The sequence below is a fragment of the Colobus angolensis genome, unplaced genomic scaffold (assembly GCF_000951035.1).
Source record: "Colobus angolensis palliatus isolate OR3802 unplaced genomic scaffold, Cang.pa_1.0 Scaffold278, whole genome shotgun sequence".
Classification (NCBI taxonomy): domain Eukaryota; kingdom Metazoa; phylum Chordata; class Mammalia; order Primates; family Cercopithecidae; genus Colobus; species Colobus angolensis.
Window position 1 is genome coordinate 2,135,121 of NW_012116021.1, and position 25,881 is coordinate 2,161,001.

Below are 25,881 nucleotides of genomic sequence, written 5' to 3' on the forward strand. Positions count from 1 at the left end.
ATCTTAAAACTAGCATGGCAAATTCCTTGCTAGTTGGAGATGATCAATACAGTCTCAGTCTTCAAGGCGCTCGCTATCTAGAAGATAACAGAGTAGGAAGTTTCTCAGCATCTATGCAATAGGTGAAAAATCAATTCTATTCATATTTTTTCAATTGTGTCCAGTAGGTGCAGAGACACTGCCATTGGAACTCACAGACATGGCCAGGTCAGGCGCCATTTTAATTTTTCCTTCGGAGCCACGGAGCCTCTACGGCTTCGATCCTTCCTCCGGGCACCAGGGTGCGCTGTACCGTCTCTTGGTGTCGGCTGAACAGTGCCGCGCTCTTCCTTACTTCCCTTCTTGCTGGGCCGCACTTCCGGTGGCTGGCGGAAACGGGAACCTGCAGCCGCGGGGGCCGGAGTCCCGGGGCATGGCGGGGGCGGGGCAGGGGGAGGCGCGCACGGAACAGGCTGGGGCATCCCTCGCCCTGGCTCTTTGAGCCCGGACCAGACAGGTGAGGACTTATCATTTTTGGCCCAGCCTCCAAGCCCGTCAGACCCTCCCCGGCAGGCTCCTCCCCGCATGACGCTGATGCCCAGAGGCCCCACGGCCCCCTCCCTCTCTCAGAATTCTCTTCCCATTGAGGCCCCGCCCCAGGCTTTTCTTTCCGGGGGCGCCCCTTTGGGTATGTGTGCCCGCCCCTTGGCATCCCCTTCTGGTTTAGAGGCCGTCGCAAGGAATTGAGGGACATGTGCACCTTCCCCCATAGGGAAACTGAGACCCAGCAAGGGTAAAGGACTTAGTACCACACAGTGAGTTTAGTGTCCCAATTCAGTCAGGCTTTCTTCTTTCATTCCATAAGGTACCAAATGCCTACCGTGTGCCAGCCCCAGTGCTAGGTTCTGAGAATACCGGATGACCAGGGTAGACCTGGTTACTTCCTGTCTGGAGGGTACAGGTACAAGGGAAGCAAACATTAAACACAACCATGCAAGTGGAAGTATAAATACAACTTGCGATGATTACTATGGAGAAGACAAAATATAATAATAATGGGAGGCCTGTGTTAGATAAGATGGTCAGGGAACACTTCTTAAAGGAGACCGCACTTAAGCTGCAACTTGAGAAGTTACAGCAAGGGCCAGGGGAAATGCATTCCAGGCAGAGGGAGTAGTCTCTGTGGATGCCTGAGTTGGCACAGAACTTCCCGTTAGATAGATCCAGTGTGCAAGAAGGGAGACTTACCATGTGTCAAACACTGTGATGAGCATATAGAATATAGTGTTTGCGTATTGGTCGGTCGGACATCACCATCTAATGAGGGCCGTAAACATAGGTAAGATCTTCATCTCAGCTGCCCAGCTCTGCCTTTGTAGGGCAAAAGCATTATGTAAATGATTGGGTATGGCAGGGTTCGAGTGAAATTTTATTTACAGAAACTGGGAGGTGGAGGTCAGGCGTGATGGTTCATGCCTGTAATCCTAGCATTTTGGGAGACCAAGGCAGAAGGATCACGTGAGCTAGGGAGGTCCACGGTGGTGCCACTGCACTCCAGCCTGGGCGACAGAGTGAGACCCCCAAAAAACCAGGAGGTGAGAGGTGGGCTAGATTTGGGCCGAGGGCAGTAGTTTGCAGACCCTTGCTCTATTCTAGACCAGTATACATTTTAGGTCCTTATTCAGTGCGTGTAACTCCGATATAATTGAAACGAATGTTTTACAAAACAATACTTGCCATTGCAATATATGATAGCTTGATATTTTCTATTTTCTTGTATTTCATTTTTTAAAATGTCAGTAAGACTATTCACTAAATTGATTCAAGGCCCTATTAATGAGGTGTGACTAGCAGTTTGAGAAACTTGCTCAGTCATGGAGGTATGTACATTTTTAACTTGACTGGGTATTATATATACTTACATAAGGCATTTGGAACCTTTTCAGAAGGAGACAGAATGTGAATAAATACCTCATTGTATGTTTTAAAATACAGATTGGATGCAATCCCTCCCCTGCTTTCCAGTCTTTTTCTAGGCCTCTCTTATCAGTCACTCTGTGCTTCCTGTGCTCTAACCACTTGAAATTGCTCTGTTTCCCAAATGTGCCTTGTCATGCTTTTTTTTTTTTTGAGGCGGAGTCTCGCTCTGTCGCCCGGACTGGAGTGCAGTGGCCGGATCTCAGCTCACTGCAAGCTCCGGCTCCCGGGTTTACGCCATTCTCCTGCCTCAGCCTCCCGAGTAGCTGGGACTACAGGCGCCCGCCACCTCGCCCGGCTAGATTTTGTTTTTTAGTAGAGACGGGGTTTCACTGTGTTAGCCAGGATGGTCTCGATCTCCTGACCTCGTGATCCGCCTGTCTCGGCCTCCCAAAGTGCTGGGATTACAGGCTTGAGCCACCGCGCCCGGCTGTCATGCTTTTTTAAAATGTGTCTTTTAGGTACCTTTTATCGGTTTGTTCCTTTTTTTTTTTTTTAATTTGGAGACAGAGTCTTGCTAGGCTGGAGTGCAATGGTACAGTTTTGGCTCACAGCAACCTCCGCCTCCTGGGTTCAAGCAATAATTCTGCCTCAGCCTCCTGAGTAGCTGGGGCTACAGGCTCCCACCACCATGCCCAGCTAATTTTCGTATTTTTAGTAGAGATGGAGTTTCACTATGTTGGCCCGGCTGGTCTCGAACTCCTGACCTTGTGACCTCCCGGCCTCAGCCTCCCAAAGTGCTGGGATTACAGGTGTGAGCCAATGCATCCGGCCCATTGTTCCTCTTTTACTTTGTTTAGTGTATTATTCTTCAAGGCTCATGCCAATTGTTGCTCCATTAATTCATTTTAACATATTTATGAGCACTTAACTGTCCCTTCTCCTAGGTGCTGGGAATACAGCAAAGAATTAGACCAGTTCCCTGCTCTCTGGTATGGGGGGACAGATACTAAAAAGGTAAACAACTTAATTTCAGAAAGAGATAAAGACCATTAATAAAATAGGGTGTATCAGTAGATTCGGGTGGGTGGGGAATCTACTGAGTAAGTAAGGTGGCTGGGGAATATTTCTGAGGAGGTACTATTTTAGCTGAGACTTGAATGATGAAACAGAGTCAGATCTTTCAGCACTTAAAAAATGTTGTTCCACTTCTTTCTGACTTCCTTGGTTTCTGATGAGAAATCTAGACATTTGAATAGTTGTTCCTCTATAGGTGATACATGGTTTCTATCTGGTTACTTTATTTTACTGTGTATCTTTTAGTTTTTTCCATTTTAGCTATGATGTATCTGGACATGGATTTCTTTGGATTTATCGTATTTGGGGGTCGCTGAACTTCCTGAATTTGGGGGGTCTCTGAACCTTTTGAATTTAGGATTTATATCTTTAGCCAAATTTGGGAAGTTCCTTCCTTCTTTCCTCCCTCCCTCCCTCCCTTCCTTCCTTCCTTCCTTGTTTTTTTCCCCTTCCTTCCTTTCTTTCTTTTCTTTTCTTTCTTTTGACAGAGTCTCACTCCATTACCCAGCCTGGATTGCAGTGGTGTGATCTCAGCCACTTCAGTCTCTGCCTCCCAGGCCCAAGTGATCCTCCCACCTCAGCCTCCTGAGTAGCTGTGACTACAGGTGCACACACTGTACCTGGCTACTTTTTGTATTTTTAGTAGAGATGGGGTTTTGCCATGTTACCCAGGCTGGTCTTGAACTCCTGGGCTCAAGCAATTTGCCCACCTCAGCCTCCCAAAGTTCTGGGATTATGTACTCTCTCGAAAGATCAGGGTGTTAGACCTTTTGATATTTTCCCTAGGGCCCTGAGGCTTTACTGACTTTTTTTCAGTCCTTTTTTTTTTTTTTTCCTCTTTTGTTCACATTGGGTAACGTATACTAATCTATCTTCAGGGTGACTGACTCATTTCTGTGATGACTTCAATCTGCCCTTGAGCCCATCAGCGAGTTTTTTATTCTTTTTCAGAATTGTTTTTAAATTTTTAAAAAATTTTTTACTAGATTCTATGGAAGCTAGAAGAGTTTTGTATGCTGGTTATTGCTTTTCGGCTCTAAACTTCTTATCTGGATCTTTAAGAAATATCTTCTGTTTCTTAGCTGAGACTTTGGTTTTCCATCATTTCAAGAGTGTTTGTGATTGCTTATTAGAACACTTTTATAACAGGTACTGCAAAATCTTTCTCAGAGAATTCTAACTTTTGTAGCATCTCAACATTGGTGTCTGTCAATTGTCTTTTCTGGATTGAGTTTTTTCCTAGTACTTCATATGCTGAATTATTTTGGATTGTATCCTAGACATTTTGAATATTATAAGATGATAGGGCTTGTTTAAATCCCAAGAGGAATGTTGGTAATTTTTGGCTTGGTAGCCAGTCTACCTAATTAGCTTCAGGGAATTTGCAATTTGCAACTCCCTTTCTTTAGGCTATGGTTCTAATGGCAGATGAATTTTCAGAAAGTCTTTGCAGTGCTATTTGGATCTGTCTCATGCATGTGACATTCAGTGGCCAGTCTGAGATCTGGGTGGTAATTATTTCAAATCTCAAAGCCTTTAGTCTGATTTGGACCAGATCCACACACGCGCAGCTTGGGAGTTCATGAACAACTTCATGATGTTACTTTTCTGCGCTCCTCCCCCTCTGATATCTCCTCAGTACCTTCTGGTTCCATTGGGGTCTCCCTTTTGATCTTCTGATGACAAAATTGGGACTTTAATTACCCTTCCTTGCAACACACTTGCTCTGCAAGCAGCAGGAGGACCGGGGGGAGACAGCATTAACCTCACTGCCCATTCAGTGGTACTTTATTGTTAGCCAATTGGTTTTTCTCATGTGCCTGTCTTATGCATTCTGTCTAGGTTTTATAGCTGCATTTTTAGTGGGAGAGAAGGTGGTGTTTGCTTATTCCTTCTTGTCTGGCAACAGCTTTATAACTTGAGTTTTTCACTAAATGCCGTTGACTTTTATGGCCTGTGATTTAACTTTGATTTGAATCAAGGTATAATAAAACATTTAGAAGACTATGCCATATAATAGATGCCCCATAAATATTAAAGCTTTTTTTTTTTTTTTAAGGCGGAGTCTCGCTCTGTCGCCGGGACTGGAGTGCAGTGGCCAGATCTCAGCTCACTGCAAGCTCCGCCTCCCGGGTTTACGCCATTCTCCTGCCTCAGCCTCCCGAGTAGCTGGGACTACAGGCGCCCGCCACCTCGCCCGGCTAGTTTTTGTATTTTTAGTAGAGACGGGGTTTCACCGTGTTAGCCAGGATGGTCTCGATCTTCTGACCTTGTGATCCGCCCATCTCGGCCTCCCAAAGTGCTGGGATTACAGGCTTGAGCCACCGCGCCCGGCCTAAAGCATATTTTTATTGTGATTTTAAAATAGCATAACATTTACCATCTTAACCGATTGTAAGTGTACAATTCAGTAGTACTGAGTATCTTCACACTGTTGTGAAATAGATCTTGAGAACTTTTTCATCTTGAAAATCTGAAAAGTCTAACCCATTAAACAGCACCTTTCCTTTTCCCCTCCTGCTAGTCCCTGGTAACCACCATTCTTCTTTGTTTCTGTGAATTTGATTCCTTTTTCTTTTTTTAATGATAAGTATTTTAAATTAAAAGTTTTTTTTTTTTTTAGAAATTGGGTCTTGCTCTATTGCCCAAGCGAGACTCAAACTCCTGGGCTCAAGTGGTCCACCTCAGCCTACCAAGTAGCTGGGATTACAGGTGTGTGCTACTGCACCTGGCTGTTGAATTTGATTACTTTTGATACTTCATTTAAATGGAATCATACAGTATTTGTCTTTTTGTGATAGGCTTATTTGACTTCACATCATGTCCTCAAGGTTCAATGATGTAGCATATGTCAGAATTTTGTTCCTTTTGAAGGCTGAATAATATTCCATTGTATGTATATACCACATTTTGTTTATCCAGTCATCCATCAGTGAACTTTTGGATTGCTTCCATCTCTTGACTACTGTGAATAGTGCTGATATGAACATGGGTGTGCTGATATCTCTTAGAAATCCTGCTTTCAGTTATTTTGGATTTATACCCAGAAGTGGAATTGCTGGATCATATGGTAGTTCTAATTTTTTTTGAGGAATCTTCATACTGTTTTCCTTAGTAGCTGTACTATTTTTCAGTTCCACCAACAGTGCACAAGGGTTCAGCTACCTCTGTGTCCTCAACGACACTTGTTATTTTCTTTTTTTAAAAAAAAGCAGTCATTCTAATGGGCGTGAGGTGATATCCCACTATAGTTTTGATTTACATTTCTCTGATGATTAGTGATGTTGAGCATCTATCTTTTCATATGCTTTTTGGCCATTTGTATAGGAGAAATGTCTATTCAAGTACTTTGACCATTTTAAAATTGGGTATATGATTTTTTGTTATTGAGTTATAGGAGTTCTTTATATGTTCTAGATATTAACCCTTTATCCAGTATATGATTTGCAAATATTTTCTTCCATTGTGTAGAAAGCCCTTTCACTCTGTTGATTGTGTTCTTTGATTACAGAAGTTTTAAGTTTGATGTATTCCCATTTGTCTGTTTTTGTCTTGGTTGCCTATGCCTTTTATGTCTTATCTAAGAAATCACTGCCAGGTCTGATGTCATGAAGCTTTCCTCCTGTATTTTCTTCTAGTAGTTTTATAATTATGGGTCTTATATTTAGGTCCTTGACCTATTTTGGGTTAATTTTTGTATAGGGTGTAAGATAGGATCCGACTTCATTCTTTTGCATGTGGCTATTCAGTTTTCCCAACACCATTTGCTGAAGTGACTATGCTTTTTCTATTGAGTAGTAGTAGTACCTTATCAAAGATTGTTTAACCATATATGCCAGAGTTTATTTGTGGGCCATTTCATTGGTCTGTGTCTGTCTTTATCCAGTATTACACTTTTTTGATTACTGTGGTTTTGTATTATATTTTGAAATCAGGAGGCTTGAGTCCTCTTTGTTCTTTTTCAAAATTATTTTGTGTATTTGGAGGCCCTTGACATACCATATGAATTTTAGGATGAATTTTTTATCTTTGTAAAAAGTACTGTTAGGATTTTGATGGGGTTTGTATTGAATCTGTAGATTATTTTGGGTAATATGGACATCTTAACAGCCCAATAAATATTTTTTGCTGGAATGAGTGAATACACATTGAATATGATTTTTTTGTTTGTTTGAGATAGAGTCTCACTCTGTTGCCCAGGCTGGAGTGCAGTGTTATGATCATGACTCATTGCAGCTTCAATGATCCGAGCTTAAGCAGTCCTTCCACTTCAGCCTCTCAAGTAGCTAGAACTACAGGCGTGTGCCACCATGCCTGGCTAATTTTTATTTTTTTTGTAGAGATGGGGTTTTGCCATGTTTTCCAGGCTGGCCTTGAACTAGTGAGCTTGAGTGATCCATTTGCTTCAGTCTCCCAAAGTGTTGGGATTACAGGCATGAGCCACCGTGCCCGGCCGAATGTGTCTTATACTGTTCAAATTTGCAGTTGTAGATTTTTTTCTGTTGAACATTCCCAACAGCTGAGCATACTTGGAAGGTATTCCTAGTGAACTAGATCCTTCCCTTAGACCTGTTTCTAGACTTAGAAATGTTAGGACCACTTAAGGGGAAGCAGTAATGCCAGTCACTGTCATCCTGGGAGCTCCTAGGTTCAGGATATAAGAAGAGAAATCTGTTTGACTTGTATATATTTATATTTTGGTAAATTTTGTTTCATTTTCTTGACTTCTGCTTTACTTTTCTGTTTAGAGATGTGATAATGGATCATCATGTTTCTACCATCAGGCCTCGAAGAATCCAAAACCAAAATGTCATTCACCGCTTGGAGCGCCGGCGGATCAGTTCAGGCAAGGCAGGTACCCACTGGCACCAAGTCCGAGTGTTCCATCAGAATGTCTTCCCCAACTTCACAGTTGTCAACGTTGAAAAGCCTCCTTGTTTTTTGCGTAAATTCTCACCTGATGGACGCTACTTTATTGCTTTTTCTTCAGACCAGACATCTCTTGAAATCTATGAGTACCAGGGCTGCCAGGCAGCAGAGGACCTACTGCAGGGATATGAAGGAGAAATCCTGTCCAATGGCAATGACCAGCGGTCAGTGAATATCCGGGGCCGGCTCTTTGAACGCTTTTTTGTCCTGCTGCACATTACCAATGTTGCGGCCAATGGTGAGCACCTGAACCGGGAGTGTAGTCTCTTCACTGATGACTGCCGCTGTGTCATCGTGGGCTCAGCTGCCTACCTCCCGGATGAGCCTCACCCTCCATTTTTTGAGGTTTATCGGAACAGTGAATCAGTGACCCCCAACCCACGGTCCCCTCTAGAAGACTATTCCCTCCACATCATTGACCTTCATACTGGCCGCTTATGTGATACACGCACATTCAAGTGTGACAAGGTGGTCTTGTCACACAACCAAGGGCTGTACTTGTACAAAAACATCCTGGCCATCTTGTCTGTGCAACAACAGACCATCCATGTCTTCCAGGTGACTCCTGAAGGCACTTTCATTGATGTGCGGACCATTGGCCGCTTTTGCTATGAGGATGACCTGCTCACTGTGTCAGCTGTTTTCCCTGAGGTACAGCGGGATAGTCAGACAGGCATGGCCAATCCCTTTAGGGATCCTTTCATCAATTCCCTCAAACACCGGTTGCTGGTGTATTTGTGGCGCCGGGCAGAACAGGATGGTAGCGCAATGGCCAAGAGGCGCTTCTTCCAGTATTTTGACCAACTGCGGCAGCTGCGAATGTGGAAAATGCAGCTTCTGGATGAAAACCATCTGTTTATCAAGTACACTAGTGAGGATGTAGTAACACTGCGAGTCACAGATCCATCACAGGTATGAGGTGCACTTCTGCCTTTTACTTGTCCAGTCTCCTTGACAAAATGGGAAGGTTTCTCTGTTTATAGCCCACCCCTCAGAAATAGACGTTTCACGTAGTCTGAGTTGATATCCTAGGGTCCAAACTTAAAATCAGCTCCATTTTTCTCTGGTCATATGTATTTATCTGGACAAATGGAAGCTAAAGTTCAAGTCATTTACAGGAAGATAGTCAACTCTGATTACTACCCTAGCTCTTCTGCAGAGCATTTTTGGTACTCATGAGATGGAAGCCCAAATGCTACAAGGTCAAGGTTTGGACTACTTATGGATAACCTCTTTTGATTTTGTAAGATTGTGCTTATTGGTCTGGCTGTTTTAGTAATGGCAATGAGAATGAGTATACGATACAAAAAAGAAAATTCTCTAAGTAACCCCACTTTCATCCTTAAATCGTTAATAATTTACTTCTCCGTAAAGTCCTATTTATAAGGTAACTAACAGGTGCATTCATTTGGCAGAATTAAGTTTTGTGACTTTACCCTGACTTTGCCCACATGCCGGGACATAGCTTGTAGAGCAGTGAAGAGATCAAAAAGAAGCCAAAATTTATGATGCATGAGGAGAGTCATCAGGACAACAAGTCTTAAAGGTTTTTCAGTTTAGGGGAAGAATGCCTTTCTTTCAGTAGGGGAAGAAGCATTTCCCAAAAGGGAATAAGGTGATATAAAGAGCACAGAACTGCTAAGATTTGGGGGTTGAAACACTACATTGAAATTCAGGGTAATTTGGGCATTTGTCTTTGAAAACCTCTCCATTTCAGTGTTGACCAAGTTAGAGAACTACCTTGCTACACCTTTGTCCCCCCAGTTCTCCTGTTTGCAGATTGTCTTCTTAGACACTAGTTTGGAAATTCAGAACAACCAGCAAATCAGTAAATCACGAAGTCGACTGAGTTTGGTATCTCTTATTGACCTGTAGCTGATTCTACCATTAACAGATTCTGTACAGGGTATCATGTCCTATAACCTCACCAGCTACCTGTGGTAAAATATCTTCTAACATTTTCCTTCTGAATTGTAGTTTGTGTGTTCTAAAAAAAAGTACGGGAGTAATATGGTTAGAGATCAATTTTTGTGGATTTTTTTTCTTCCCTATCAATGATGAAGTCACCCATTGAGCAATCACAGGTGAGCATCTGGTTCGTCTTATGTATCATGGGATATTGCAGTGAAGTCCTTGACTTCTCTATCCTCCTGTTCTTTACTTCCCAGTCTGCCTTGGAGGGAATGCTAGTAAATGTTTGAGTAATTTTATATCCATGTAATTATGAGAGATTCTGGTGAAGCCCTGATAGGATCAAAGTGTTGTCCAGGGCTATAGAAAGGACTTGAATCAATCTTTATTTAGGTTTGAGCTATAATTGCCTTTTTATTTTGGAGGTAGTAAGTTGTCTGTGACTGCTGCCTTTGAGATTATTCTTCTTTGCTGAAAGGTGGCCTAGTTTTTTCTGGTAGCTACAATAAGTCGTAGCTAGCGACATAACTAGGGTTCTATACTTTGCTTATACAGTTTGTAACTCTAAACCCAATCTTTCTGCCCTAGTTGTCCTTTGCACTCTTCCCCCAGTTTAATTTGATAGGTTCTAGTAAGATTAATAAGTAAAAAGTACATCCAAACACAAGGCCTCAGTAATATTATGAGTATTATTCTCAGGTTACCCTCTAGCCTCTTTAATTTACAGCCAAATTTAATTTGCAGGTGACTGCAAAAGCCATGTAATATAAGCTCTGAGAAGCACTAATTACTAGTAAAACAGGTGGGTCGAATGGCTCCAGAAATTGGTAATGGAGATTTAAACTCAATCATAGGAGGCTGAAGTACTAATCCTAGTGGTCTGAGAACTTCTAGAGTCCTGTCAGAAGTAGATGATTCACACTGCTACATTCACTGTAACAAAAATTAGGGGTTCTTGGAACTTCCTTGTTAGGCAGAGCAGAGCACTGGAAGTTTAAAGGAAGAGGGCTAGCCACTGAAGGCCCATTTAGAAAAAGCAGTAACTCTGTCACCTATGGCATTTGAATGCTTTTCAGGTTCCCCCTCTGATCTTAATTGCTACAAATCTCAAATGTATTTTACAAATGCTCTTGGCTGAAAGAACATTTATGAAGAAAAAAGTGGAAAATGCCTATCTGATTTTTCATTTGTTCAGCAGTACCTTGCTTGTATACAACTTGCCTGGGCAGTTTAGAACAAGATGTACTTAAGGTGTCTCTCTGCATGTTAGAAATATTAAGAGGGAAAAATAAATACCCCTAAATTGAACTTTCAACTGTACATATACAAGAGAAAATAATTTGCCAACAGGCAGCCCCAGGCTGCAAATCACTTTCTCAGCAGGAAAGAAAATTAAATCTGGCATTTTAAGAAGTGCTTTTTATCTCAGGGTGGGTTGGGGAGCAAGTAGGGAATAAACATTTGGAAGGAAAAATACTGAATTTGCACAGTTTGAAATGAAAATTTAAAACCTTTTTATACTCATATGCTGGCCATCTCAGTAAGTCTAGCAGCACAGATACGGTGGGAAATCTGGCAACACTGAGCCTCTCAATTGATAAATCCCACTGTTGCTTCCTATTTTCCCAGAACCACTTGGAGCCATGTTTCCACCTTAGTGGTAAAGCTGAGGTGTTTGCTTGTTGTTGTTGTTGTTTTTGGAAAATTCATGCCTTGAATTTTCAGCCAAGTGATAAGTTTCCTAGGCATGGCATTATACTCAGCTGTCCTATACCTCTTTCTCTTTTCTTCTGCAGGCATCTTTCTTTGTGGTGTACAATATGGTGACGACAGAGGTGATTGCTGTGTTTGAGAATACATCAGATGAGCTTTTGGAGCTCTTTGAGAACTTCTGTGACCTTTTTCGTAATGCTACCCTGCACAGTGAAGTCCAGTTTCCCTGCTCAGCTTCTAGCAACAATTTTGCAAGGCAGATCCAGCGCCGGTAAGCTGCTGTACCGACTCAACAGTCTTAATTTTTTTTAGAAAAATTGGTGTTAGGCCAATAGCTATTGTCTCTAGGAAACCGTCTCTTATTCTGTCTGTCCACATAGCTTTGGTTAGTCTGCCTATTATAACCCCTTGTTTCTTCCTGAACTTCTTTCTATCTCAGCACCTGTGGAATTATTTGTGCATTGTCTGTGATTCTTTCTAGACTGCATGTGAGCTGCAGAAAGATAGAGGCTGTGTCTTCACTTATTGCTATATCCTCAATGGTACACTATCAAGCACTTATGTTTATTGAATGAATAAGGAAATAATTTTAGAACTTTTGGTTAAACATGATATGTTGAACACATGTATTTATCTTTGCTCCATCCCTAAGTCCCACTAAAATGACAATAAAGGAAGGTATAAACCTGTAAGAACAAAGAGAATAGGAGAGGAGACGATGGGAGATAGGACATATTAACAAAGTTTTAAAAGCTGAAAAGCCAGGGAATGAGTGAGAACTGACTTAGAATACTTCAGAGAGCAGAAACTCAAGGCTGCAGAGCTTAGTCATCAAGAAACAAGCTGCCTTACACCAGAGAACTCAGGAAAGGGTCAGGACATTGGAGGTCCCAGGTGCCTCGAAGTATCTAAGATACCCAGGTGTCAAAGGTATCTGTGAGGTAGGCTGAAATGAAGAGGATTGGTAAAGTTCTTAAAAGGAGTAGTCAGACCCTCTAGATCCCTTTTCTAAGTCTACATAGCCAAGTGACTATCTTTTCTTCTACATCTGCAGAAGGCTGGAAGTTTATTCTCTGAACAGATTGAACCACATGGGCTCTGGTGTCAGGTTTATGAGGTATATTTAAAAGCAGGGATGAGACATGTTATGCTAAAAACAGGAATTAGGTGAAAGTTGACATACGGAAGGGTAAGAGTCCTACCCCCCTTCCCAGATATGGCATCCACACTTGTACCTTCCAGGCAGGAGATTAGAGATTCTTCCCTAGGAAAACTGACCAGCACAAAGAGGAGACTTACAGATATTGACACCTGGAGTGCCTTTACAAATCACTTAGGTCACCCTAAATATATACCCCCCAGTCAGCAAGGCCCTCCTGTGAACCAGAGCTTCTAATAATTGCCGTAGTACATTATTATGAAACAAATGGTTCCTTTGGGCCAAGGGCCTAAACTAAATCCTGCTTTAGTTAGTGCCTCATCATATTTCACATACTTAAATTGTTTCCCTTACTTTAGGCAGTAATGGAAAAATACCTGTTCTGGGTCCAAAGATAGATCAGACCACAGTGAGTGGATGAATCAGAATAAGCATTACTGCCACTGGGAAAAACAAATATGTTAATGCAGTGGCATCATATTTATATAAAGTGATAGTACTCGGTTATAGATAGATGGCTACTGAGTTCAGACAACTGTTTTGCGTTTTCCTTTTTCTTTGGTTCACACAAATCTTCTGCCTTAGTATCTCTTCAGTATAGAAGAATTTTTATATGCAGAACGTGGGTCAGATTTTGCTTTTTTTCATTTTGGGATGAATTTTCTTTTAAAATTTGCTTCAAAATTAAGCAGATAATTGACAAGTAACAGTCTGAGTGTGGTGGTTCATGCCTGTAATCCCAACACTTTGGGAGGCCAAGGCAGGTGGATTGCTTGAGCCCAAGTTTCAAGACCAGCCTAGGCAACATGGCAAAACCCTGTCTTCACAAAAAATGAAAAAAAACAAAAAAATAGCCGAGTGTGGTGGTGCATGCCTGTAGTCCCAGCTACTAGGGAGGCTGAAGTGGGAGGATTACTTGAGCCTGGGAGGCAATGGTTGCAATGAGCCATGAACGTGCCACTGGACTCCAGCCTGGGTGACAGAGCAAGACCCTGTCTCAAAAACAAAAAAACAAAAACAACAAAAGATGGGTGCACTCAGTCAAAACATAAAAGAAGTCACTAGATGATAAGCTCCATGAGGGCAGGGATTTTGTCTATTATGTCCACTGCCGTATCCACAACACCAAGGCCAGTGTCTGCCCTGTGGGAGGAGCTCAGTAGGTATTTGCTGAATGAATGAAGTTATCCAGGAATTAGAAGAAACTGTTTTCCAAAAATTATTTCAGAATACATCTAGAATTAAACAAAATTACAGAAAGCTCCAGAAAAAACTGAGGAGACAGGCTGTATATTCCAGCTCAGTGATATTAAGAATTTTACTTTACCACCAAAAGATTTTGAAAAATTGGGGTACCCTCACATATTTTTAAGTTGATTTAAAAATTTTTTTTCCTGTTACTACTAAATTTAAATAGTTGTAGAGGATCATATTTTCAGTGTATATTAAACACTGACATTTAAAATAACACTTTAAAATATAACAAAAGGATGCTAATTACCTTAGTAATTTGGTATTCAAGTATTTTATATGAAAAATTCGTGGCAAATTATACCCATAATTGAGAATTTTACATTGTTTCTTCTGATTCTTAAATTTATATGTCTATTCTATGTCCCCAACACAGTTGTATGCTAACATATTTTGTTGACCACTAATCATACTGTGCTACATTGAAAATATAATGTATATATAAATTGAAATTTTTTTTTTACTTCTTGTGAACACATGGTTCTAAATGCTAAATTTTATAGTAATCTTTTCCCAGTAATCTTTTGGTAAAAATCAATGAAATTGGGGACCCTTATAGGTCAAAATAAATGTTCAAGAATAAAAATGGACACCAAGGATCATGAGTCATTTAAGGAAAGCCTTTATCCTAAAAGAGACCAACACAAAACAAACAGAGTAAAGAATAAAGAGTAAGGAAACAGGCCTGGCATGGTGGCTTATGCTTTTAATCCTAGCACTTTGGGAGGTTGGCATGGACTGATTGCTTGAGCTCAGGAGTTCAAGACCAGCCTGGGGAACATGACTGGTCTCCCAAAAAGCAAAAAAATTAGCTGAGTTTGGTGGCATGCACCTGTCATCCCAGCTACTTGGAGGGGCTGAGGCAGGAAGATTGCTTGAACCTGGGAGGTGGAGGTTGCAGTGAACCGAGATCAAGCTACTGCGTTCCAGAGTGGGTGACAAAGTAAGACCCTATCTCAAAAAAAAAAAAAAAAAGAAACAATGTTACATTTACTGAAACAATTTAAAGTATAAAAACAGGAACATTCCAGGTAGACCACAATAGACCACAAAAGAATGGTATGTAGGAAATAGTCTGACACTGGAGAGAAGCAAAGAGAGTCCTGAGGATAATGATAAAGGGAATTTGCAGGTGGCTCACACTTCAATAAACCACAAAAGAATGGTATGTAGGAAATAGTCTGACACTGGAGAGAGGTGAAGAGAGTCCTGAGGATAATGATAAAGGGAATTACAGGTGGCTCACACCTGTAATCCCAGCACTTTGGGAGACCGAGGCAGGCGGGTCATGAGGTCAGGAGACTGAGACCATCCTGGCTAACATGGTGAAACCCTGTCTCTACTAAAAGAAAAAATACAAAAAAAAAATTAGCCAGGCATGATGGCAGGTGCCTGCAGTCCCGGCTACTCGGGAGGCTGAGGCAGGAGAATGGCGTGAACCCAGGAGGCGGAGCTTGCAGTGAGCCGAGTTTGCACCACTGCACTCCAGCCTGGGCAGCAGAGCGAGACTCCGTCTCAAAAACAAACGAACAAACCAAACAAAACAGGAGCATTCCTGGAACAATGAGAAACTTTTGGAAATTTAAAATTTGTTGGATGTAGTGGAGGAACTCTCCAAGAAAGTAGAGTAAATCAATAAGAGAAGGGACATAGAAGAGAAACATTAAAAAAAAAAAATAGAGTATCTGCCTAGGAGGTCAAATATCTGGCTAATTCCTGAAGGAGCAGTGGAGAACACAAAGTGGAGAAATAATGAGATAGTTTCCCAGGACTGAAGAACATAAATTTTTAGATTGGCAGGACCATCCAGTGCTGGAGCTGGCTTGTACTGGCTCGTGAGATCTGACTGTTAAACTTTCAGGAATTTTTGCAAGCTGGTTGTTAAACAAAGTCATTATTAAAAATTATTTCCAAATTATTTCCTGTTTTACTGTTACTTAGGCTCTTGCGGTTTTTGCATCTGTTTTATCTATATGGTGTAAATACTATATAATAAGGTGCTACTACTCTTCTCTTGGCAACTGCACATTGAGTAGTGTCACATTGGTACCTTGGCAGGAAGATTTACAACACAGAAATCAGCAAGCACTACAAATCATGGCTTTTTTCCCCTGAGAAAAATCAAACCTTTATCAGTGCACCACTGGATTCATCTAGTATCCAGTATAGTCAATGAAAAAGACCCACACCGAGAGGCATATCACTGTGAAATTTTGGAACATTGGGGATGAAGAGAACATTGTGAAAACTTTGAGAAAGAACATACATTTCACATGTAAAAACAATGTCATCATAATGACATCAGACTTACCAATAATACCGAAAGCTTGAAGTCATTAAAATCATGCCCTCAGAAGTCTATGAAAAGGGTGATTTGCAATTTAGAATTCTATATCCAAATAATAGGGTGGAATGGAGACATTTTCAAACCTGTGAAGTCTGAAAAGATTACCTCTCATGTACCTTTTCTAAGGAAGCCTATGGAGATATACTTCAATAGACCACAAAAGAATGGTATGTAGGAAATAGTCTGACACTGGAGAGAGGCAAAGAGAGTCCTGAGGATAATGATAAAGGGAATTTGCAGAATGACTGTCCACCCGTCAGACCATTTGGAAGCACGAGAGTGGAGGAGTCCAAGAAGAATGTGTCCAAGGAAAAAAAAGTTGTTAGAATACTGGTAGGTTTGAGTATATTAAGAAAAGATTGTCAGTTTTCCTAGTAGAGTTGTCAGCATAGGCTTCACTGAGAAGGTGGTGGTTGAGAAAGCTTTTGAAGGAAGTCAGGGGGCAAGCCATGTGGATAGCAGGAAGAAGAATATACCCAGCAAAAGGAATAGCATATCTAAAGGCCCTGAGGTGGATCTGATGCATTTGAGGGACAACAAGAAGGCCAGGGTGGCTGGACTGAAGTGAGCAAGGGGCAGAGTACTTGCAAATAGGGTCAGAGACGTGATTTGGGGTGGGGAGGTAGGCAGATACATCGGGCCATTTGACAGTCTTGGCTTTAACTATAGATGAGGTAGATTGTGTCATGTTTGAGCAGAGGAATGACATAGTCTCACTTATGTTTTAACAGAGTCACTCTGGCTGTTCTGTTAAGATTAGAATGTAGGCAGGTAGGGTGGCAGCAGGGATACCAGTTAAGAGACTGTTGCAGTCATCCAGTAAGTATAACTATGGCATTCTGTTTCCTGCCACTAGGATTTAAGTTCTTTACTGTCCACTAATGTATCCTAAGCACCTAGAAGAGTGTCTGGCACATACCAAGTCCTCTGTGATTATTTGTTGTTCAACTGTGGTGGCTTGGATCAGGGTGGTAGCATTGGGAATAGTAAGTAATTATATTCTCAATGTATTTTGAAGGTTAGAGCCCAGTGGATTAATGGAGGATGGTCTATGGGCTATGAAAGAACAAAGTCAAAGATAATTCTAACATTTTTGGATTGAACAGCTTGCAAGAGAGAGTTGCCATTAAACTGTAAGCCTGTGGGTAGAGCAGGTTTAGGGGAGAGGATCAAAAGTTCTGTAAGTGGAGGTGTCTCATAGTTTCTCAAAGGAGTGTTAGCTGTGTCACAGCCACCTGACAATTTTCAGTACAATAGGGACTGAAAATTAACTTATTGGAGTTAGCAGCATCGAGGTCATTGGTAACCTTGACAAGAGTAGGTTTGAGTAAGATGGTAGGGGTGAAAGCCTCTTTAGGGTGGGTTTAAGAAAGAATGAGAGGAGAAAAGTTGGACAGTATGGAAAAGTGTTTTGAGGAGTTTTATTACAATGGGAGCTGAAAAGTGGTGCATTAGCTGGAGAGGTAGGTGGTGTTAGATTTTGTTTTTGTTATTTTTTAGATGAGAGGGAAAAATGGTATGTTTGCATACAGATGGGACTGATCCTGTAGAGAAGGGGAAACAGTTTAGGAAAGTGGAAGAACTTCTTAAGTGTGTGAGAGGGGCTGGGTTCTAGTGCACTGGCAGATGGATTTGCCTTGCATGGGAGCACAGAAATTTATATATGTACAAATGTTGGGTGGATGTGCTGATGGGAGCTTTAAAAAAGTTATCTTCTGCTAACTTCCATTTGTCAGTAACAAAGTAAGTGATGCCATTAGCTAAGAGTCAGCATGGAAGACAGGAGACGAAATAGTCATGGAAGAGCGTGGGAGTCTGGAAGGACTATGGAAATGTAATACGAGTGCCCTGCAGCATTAAGAGCCTACATAAAGTTCATGGCCATAAGTTTAAAGTGAGCATTGCATGTTTTTCTACAGCCGTGGAGAAAACCAAGTAGTACAGGGAAGGAATAGGCAAAGTTGAGCTTAACTGGAGGTTGTAGTTTTTCTAAGCAAGTACCATAAGATAATTTAAGATTGTTGAGGATGTGTGCAATGGATGATTTAGTGATTTCATCTTATGTGGAAGGAAGGAAGAGAGGATATGATGAGAGTGTAGGATGGCAAGAAGTTGATAGACTCAGTGGATTATAGGTCCTGTAGCGGTTTAAGGATTGCTGAAGTTAGGACGAATAGAGGGAGTGAGCTGGAAAGATGGGAGAGAAGATGGTTGGAGAGCGTGACGGTCTACCCTGTGACTAGAGAGGGTTTGCAGTCGTTGGTAATGGTGAGGTTGAGGGTGTGACTGTGGAATAAGCAGTTGAGGTTGAGAGGAGGTCAAGGAACTAGTAGGAGGCTATGGTGCTGTAAAGAACATCTCTGAGGATTTTGAAATTATCGAGAATTAAGAGAGGTGTGGCTGGACAGAGTGACACTGAGGCAGGAGCTAAAGTGTGAAGACATCAGAGTGACTGCTTTTAATCAGTGGGGAGCATGGAGAGTGGAGGTGGTAGGTGCTGCAGAGGAAGAGGAACTGCTTCAACCTGTAGATTATCACAGATGCTTTGATCTGTGGTCATCACAAAGCTGTGAACCAGCCCCCATCATTTTACCTTTGAAAGCCAGCGAGTCGGTGAGTCAGGCAGGGCTAAGGTGTAGATGAGATGGTGCCAGATCTTTGCTGAAAACGAAAGTGCCCAGGATCTTTTATTTCAGCTCAAATGAAAGGGAAAAAATAAGCTCTATTTGGCCCAAGATTTATTTTTATGATTTATACTGAGGCTGTGAAAATTACTGTCAGGAGGAGTAATGGAAAAGCAGTGTTGCTTGCTAGGGTTTCTTTAGGGGGAGCGGAAAAGTGTTCATGTCCACCTAATACCATAGGTTAATAGTGAAAATAAAAATTACCCTCAACTAATTAATCTTTCTAGTCTCATGAAAGTTAGCAACACTGAAGTTTTTTTATTCCATTTGTTTCAGGGATGAGATATTATACTTTTCTCCCAGACTAAAAAAAATGTATATCCCCTTGATTGTTGAACCGTATGATATGCTTGAATATAGAGGTTTAAAATACATATATATTGATAGACAGTTGACATTGTTTCTACGAAGCTGTAGGAAAGTGAAAAATATGGAAAAAATTCAAAATGTCATTATACGACTGTTAACATTTTAATGTGTTTCTGCCAGTCTTCGCTTTAAGTGTGAGTTTTTGTTTTCTTTGTGTTTTTAGCCATATTATATAGACAGTATTGTATCCTACTTCTTTTATTTACAGATGTGATAAACATTTCCCCTGTTACCATATCATCTTTGAAAATGGTAGTTTTCTATTAGCTTTTTATTTTTTCTTCCTCGATAAACAATGCTGTTATGAACGTGCACAGAGATTTTTCTGCATGTAGGAGTGATTCCTTAGGGCAAATTTCCAGAAGAATAGAAGTACTTGTCAAAGAGTATTAAATTTAGTTTTGTGGCCAGGCACAGTGGCACATGCCTGTAATCCCAGCATTTTGGAAGGCTGAGGTGGGTGGATCGCTTGAAGCCAGGAGTTGAAGACCAGTCTGGGCAACATGGCGAGACCCTGTCTCTACAAAAAAAAAAGTTAGCTGGGTGTGGTGGCACGCACCTGTGTTCATGGCTACTTGGGAAGCTGAGGTGGGAGGATTGCTTGGGCCCAGGAGAGGTGGAGGTAGCAGTGAGCTGAGGTTGTGCTACTGCCCTCCAGCCTAGGCAACACAGCCAGAACCTGTCTCTAAAAAAAATAAAATAAAACTTAGCATTTTGTTACAGTCATGAGAAATAACTGCTTTGTCATTATTTTCAAAGATAAGTTAGATATATGACTCTATGTCTGTTACTGTTCTTCTAGATACTGGTGTTTCTGCAGGAGTATAGGTAGCTAGTTTCCAAATTTTATTTAAACAAACAAAGAATGGGTAATTTATCTGTGAAAGGCTTGCTGGAAGTGGGTGGTCCCAAGAAGAGTCAAGGCTGCTTCTGTTCTCTATAACTCCTTCCTAATTCAGGCTAAGGCAGTTATTTGGGGAAAGTAAGTTCTTGACCTTTTTCCCCAGTTGAGCTGTTATTAGAAAAGAGTAGAAATAGTTGTCATAAACTAGTTATACTCATTTTAAACTTGTTTGTAGAGTCTTTGTTAACTTCTAAAGTAGGGCTGGGTGTGGTGGCTCATGTCTGTAATCCTAGCATTTTAGGAGGCCAAGGCGGGCAGATCAGTTGAACCCAGGAGTTCAAGGCCAGCCTGAGCAACATGGCGCAATCCCATCTCTATAAAAAATACAAAAATTAGCTGGGCGTGGTGGCATGTGCCTGTAGTCCCACCTATTCTGGGGGCTGAGGTGGGAGGAACGCTTCAGCCGGGGAGGTCAAGGCTGCAGTGAGCTGAGATCACACCACTGTACTCCGGCCTGGGCAACAAAGCGAGACCCTGTCTCAAAATTAAAAAAACCCAAAACGCAAACACATTTCTAAAGTAATTTGTTGTTTTCCATTTTTAGTTATATGTTTTGCTTTTTAAAAGTATTTGTAGCTGGCCAGACTTGTAATGTGTGAGAGAGAATTCTGTCTTAATTCATTACCTAGGTTTTAATTTGTATTTAAAGAAGGAGTTGTTCTTAGATATATATTTGTCAATTTAAAATCCAAGACAACTTTGTGTACTCACTAACAAAGCCTTCCTCACCGGCCCTTTTGTTTAGGTTCAAAGACACTATTATAAATGCCAAGTATGGAGGACACACAGAGGCAGTACGCCGGCTGCTGGGTCAGCTCCCCATCAGTGCTCAGTCTTACAGCGGTAGCCCCTATCTGGATTTGTCTCTCTTCAGTTATGATGACAAGTGGGTATCTGTCATGGAGCGGCCCAAGACTTGTGGAGATCACCCAATCAGGTACAGTGTCGCTGCTATAGCTACAAACTGCTCAAGGGCTGAAGATGGTCTGCTTTCTTTTCTCTTCTTCTGGACATCATTTGATTGTGACTGTCTCTACTCGTACTCATGGGTAAGGTTGCAAGGCAGGCTATCTCTATAATGCGGTGAGTGCTACAATCATTTAGGTACTAGTCTCATAAATTATTCCTACTCTTTGCTTCTCATCAGAACATCTAATTCAGATAAGTATTGTCCTCTTTTAAAGGTATCTAGGGTAGGAAGCTGTACTTTCCCATTTAATAATCTAATACGATTCCATAATAGTTTTTGTCGTTGAGGCTTTATAATTATGTGTCTAACACAGATTTTATCCTGCCATGTTACCTAATAGAAAAAATAGCAGAGACAATTTGGGGAACTGCTGACAGATTTAGAAGAAACTCATGCTTCCTCACTTGGAGGAATTTTGGAATGTAGACTGCTGTGTTATTGTTAGAACTTTGAAACTGACATCTTACAAGAAATTCTTTCCTCACAGAAGTCTAGTTCACAGACCCATCTGTCTCTCCATACACGGAGCCTGTTCTGTGTGCTGTAATAGTATTAGCGGGAGGAGCTGGAATTACTGTCACTAGTGGAGTTACCTCAAGGTGGGTGTGTTCCTGGAGCTCTAGGCTGGAGCTTGGAAGGTCTTTTTCACATAGAAACAGTGGTAGTTAGATCTTTATGATAGATATATTTCATCATCCAGCCTCCTTGTGTATTAAATGGGCCTGTGTGACATATTCTGTATAATTAATCACCATTTATAATATTTCCTTTGGGAAATTAGAGTCAAGTTCCAAAAACTAGTTAATATTTTTATTTATTATGGAAAGTTGTATATGGAAAAACATATACAAAAAGTAGAAGAGCGTAATAAACCTTCATGTACTCATCACCCACTTGAACAGTTACCAGCTCGTGGCTGTTCCTGTCTCACCTATTTCCATCACCACCACTGCTCCCTCCCCTTCCCATCACTGTCTGAGGTTATTTTTAAAGGAAATCCAAGTTATCCTAGCAAAACAAGTAACACTATTACCCCATCTTTAAAAAATTAACAAAAAATCTTTAATATCTTCAAATATCTAGTCAGTTTTTATATATCCCTGTTGGCTTACAAATATTCTTTTTATAGCTAATTTGTTTGCATCAGATCCGTACAAAGTTCATGCATTGCATTTGGTCCCTTCAGTCTTTTTTTTTGAGATGGAGTCTCTGTCTGTTGCCCAGGCTGGAGTGCGCGATCTCAACTCACTGCAACCTCTGCCTCCTGGGATCAAGCAGTTCTGCTGCCTCAACCTCCCAAATAGCTGGGATTACAGGCGCCTGCCACCACACGTGGCTAATTTTTGTATTTTTGTAGAGGTGGGGTTTCACCATGTTGGCCAGGCTGGCCTCAAAATCTTGACCTCAGGTGATCCACCCACCTCAGCCTCCCAAAGTGCTGGGATTACAGGCGTGAGCCACTGTGGCTGGCCCAGTCATTTTTATTCTGTAGGTTCTTCTTCCCCCTTTTATTTTTTTTGCAATGAAATTATTGAGGAAGTTAGGTTGTTTTTCCTCTAGTGTTCTCCAAATTCTAGATTTTGCTCATTGCATCCCTGGGATAGTATTTACTATATTTCTTATTTACCCATATGTCCTGTAAAGCGGGAGTGAGATTTAGAAACTCAAACAACCCACTTTAAATTACAATCCCTTTGAGTTTGGGGATTTTGGGAGTAGGGCTGTGTGTTTTTTACACATAAAAAAGATGGGCCTCATCTGTTATGAGTCAAGTACCATGAGATACATTTCTCTCTCCTTTCTGACTTTCCTACTTTTCTAATTGGAGAAGATGAATCTAAAATTTGGAAATGCTATTGCTCCTGAATAAAGGAGTTTCTCTTATAATTCTTCTTTATATTTTTAATTTAAAATGAGAAATATAAGGATATTAAGGGCATTTGAAGACAGAATACCATTCCTCCAATGTCTTTACTGTATAATCCAGTCTAGTCTTTGTCAGTGTGCATATTTACATTTACACACTTGTAATCACAGTTAGCATCATTTTTTGTAGTCTGTTTTTATTTTATAAACATTATTTCATGTTGTTATTATACATAGTCCTCACAATTACAATCCTAATGATGGTGTATTCTATCAAATAGACGTACCATGATTTATTTAACCATTCCCCCATCACTGAGCGTTTATTCTCTTTCTACATTTTTACATTAAAACAAATGCCATAATAATCATCTTTATTCATATACTAGTTACTTCATTTAAATCAAATTCTGAGGATATAAATTCTTGGATATGGAATTATTGAGTCAAAAGGTATAAATATCTTTAGGTCTGCTTATATATTGCATTTCCAAAAGGAGATTATAGGACTCTTTAATTCAGGGCTTTTTATTTTCTAGAATCCTCCCTGCCACCCCACCCCCACCTGCCTCAGCCATTCAGCCTCCACTCACTAATCATCAGTAGTTCTCCAAACCATAGGGCATTTATTTTGCATATGGTAAAGGCATTTAAATACTAGGATGGATGAAAGCATCTTTAGTCTCATATATTAGATGAAAAATTAAACACTACTTAGTATTTTGTTTCTGAGCATGAAAAATAAGAACCTTTTAAAAGAATTTATTCTTAAATATGAAAAACTCAAAGATGAGCCTAGATCCACACTGTCTAATATGGTAGCCACTAGCCACATGTGGCTATTGAGCACTTAAAATGTGGCTAGTTCAAGTTGAGATGTGCTCAAGTGTCAAATACACACCAGATTTCCAAAAAAAAAAAGGGAAATATCTCACTAATAGTTTGATATTGATTATAGGTTGAAATTACAATATTTTGGATATATTAGAGTAAATAAAATGTATTATTAAGTTTCCCCTTTTTATTTTTATTTTTTTCAGTATGGCTACCTGAAAATTTAAAATTACACACGTGGCTTTCATTTCATTTTTAGCCCTGGCCTAGACAATCTTGAGGCAGGAGCGTCTGGAAGCGGAGAGGCTATAATTAAGACTGTAAAACTGAGTCATCTCAGGAAAAAGAAATGACCAGTGACTCAGTGCAACATAGTAAAATTTATAATCACTCTTCACTAAATGAGCTGATCATACCAAGGTGATCTTATAGTTCTGATAACCTGGGGCTGATATAAGAGGAGATTTCATGAATAAGGTAAAATAATGAGTTGTCACATTCCCCTGCTGTCTAGATTTCTGTTTGATGGTGAATATCAATACTTCCCCTCTTTCTCTGTCTCTGTCCTTGTTCTTTTTAGGTTCTATGCCCGGGACTCAGGCCTGCTCAAGTTTGAGATCCAGGCGGGGTTATTGGGCCGCCCCATCAACCACACAGTGCGACGCCTTGTTGCCTTCACCTTTCACCCTTTTGAGCCTTTCGCTATTTCTGTGCAGAGGACTAATGCTGAGTATGTTGTCAACTTCCATATGCGACACTGCTGCACGTAGGTGCCTCACCAGAGCCAGGTTATCTGGTCTTCCAAGACTTTGCCACCCACTTATCTCAGTGGACTCCAAAGCAAAAACTCCTGACTACTAGCTCTGTTAGTTCCAGCCTGCTATACCTCAGATGGGAGACAGCCAGAGAGAAGAGTGAGGGTGGCTCAACCTAAAGGAATTTTTAAATTGTATACAATACTGCTACTGATTGATATAATATCCTCTTGCATTTTCCCTGTGGGAATGCCCAGCATTAATTAAGTCCATTTCATTTTTGCTTTACTTTGCATTTGATTGCTGTGAAGATGAAAGCATTAGACTTTTACCCCCTTCATGTCACTTCTTTGGCATTATGGTTTGCATATGAAAGCAGTTAAATCTTGTTTACTCATGAGAACGATGTACATCCTTTCCATTTAACCCATAAGCATGGCTATCTTTTTAAGAGAAAAATAAAGCCATGGTATTTTCATACTTAAATATATATGCTTCGATGACTGCTTTATGTTCCTATCATACCCAATGCTTTTCAAGTACTTGGGTTCCAGGAAGGACTGTAAAAGAGATGGGAGGCCGTGGATGCAGCAGCTGTTCCTGGGAGAACTAAGTGGTAAGCGCCAGCAGGGAAGACAGTTATCTGCCAGGATTGTTTCCTTCCCTCGGGTTTTCTCTTAGTAATTGTCACAGCTGGAGGAACTGGGTGTAATTGCACATCCTCATGTGGAAGCATGCTCCCATCTGTACCATCTGTGTCATGCAGGTGGAAGAGTGAGCAGCTCTCCTTGGCCATAGCAGAAACAAATACTGTGTAGCACGTACTGTAATTTGGGTAGTGGGAGCTGGCAAGCCGCAGGTGTCCCTACAGAGACCAGACTGGCTGTTCCTGGATGGCTGAGCCATCACAGCCATCCCACAAACACCTGGTGACCCCAGCCACATCCTCTGTCACATTCTCAACTCTTGCCAGCCTGTTTATGTTTCATCTGCATAATGTATCCGTCAGTAGTGTAGTAGGCTTGTTTAGTAACATCTGACTTTGAAGGTAGCTTTGAAATGTTGGGTTCCAGAGCAGACTGTGAAAGGGGCCATGGATGCAAACAGCTGAACCCTGTATTTCCTCTGCCATCCAGACTGGCTTTCTTTGGGAAAATAAGAAATGTGATATGAAATCCTGAATTCCACCAAAAACAGTTCATCTAATTTCAGTGTG

The 25,881-nt window shown here is 41.0% G+C and overlaps 1 protein-coding gene across 3 annotated transcripts; it reads left to right on the plus strand.

Moving 5' to 3' along the window:
- The first annotated feature begins 356 nt into the window (after positions 1-356).
- On the plus strand, positions 357-25,151 carry DET1 (de-etiolated homolog 1 (Arabidopsis)). 3 transcript variants are annotated; one of them, XM_011948336.1, is made up of 7 exons: positions 363-496; positions 2,844-2,913; positions 7,722-7,824; positions 7,964-8,814; positions 11,610-11,797; positions 20,986-21,177; positions 24,491-25,151. In XM_011948336.1, exons 4-7 carry the CDS (start codon positions 8,578-8,580, stop codon positions 24,678-24,680), a joined length of 807 nt encoding a protein of 268 aa, XP_011803726.1. In that variant the 5' UTR covers positions 363-496; positions 2,844-2,913; positions 7,722-7,824; positions 7,964-8,577; the 3' UTR covers positions 24,681-25,151. The 3 variants fall into 3 exon arrangements, with proteins under 3 accessions (XP_011803724.1, XP_011803726.1, XP_011803725.1); XM_011948334.1 differs by having other exon boundaries at positions 357-496; positions 7,722-8,814; XM_011948335.1 differs by lacking the exon at positions 2,844-2,913 and having other exon boundaries at positions 7,722-8,814.
- Positions 25,152-25,881: the final 730 nt, after the last annotated feature.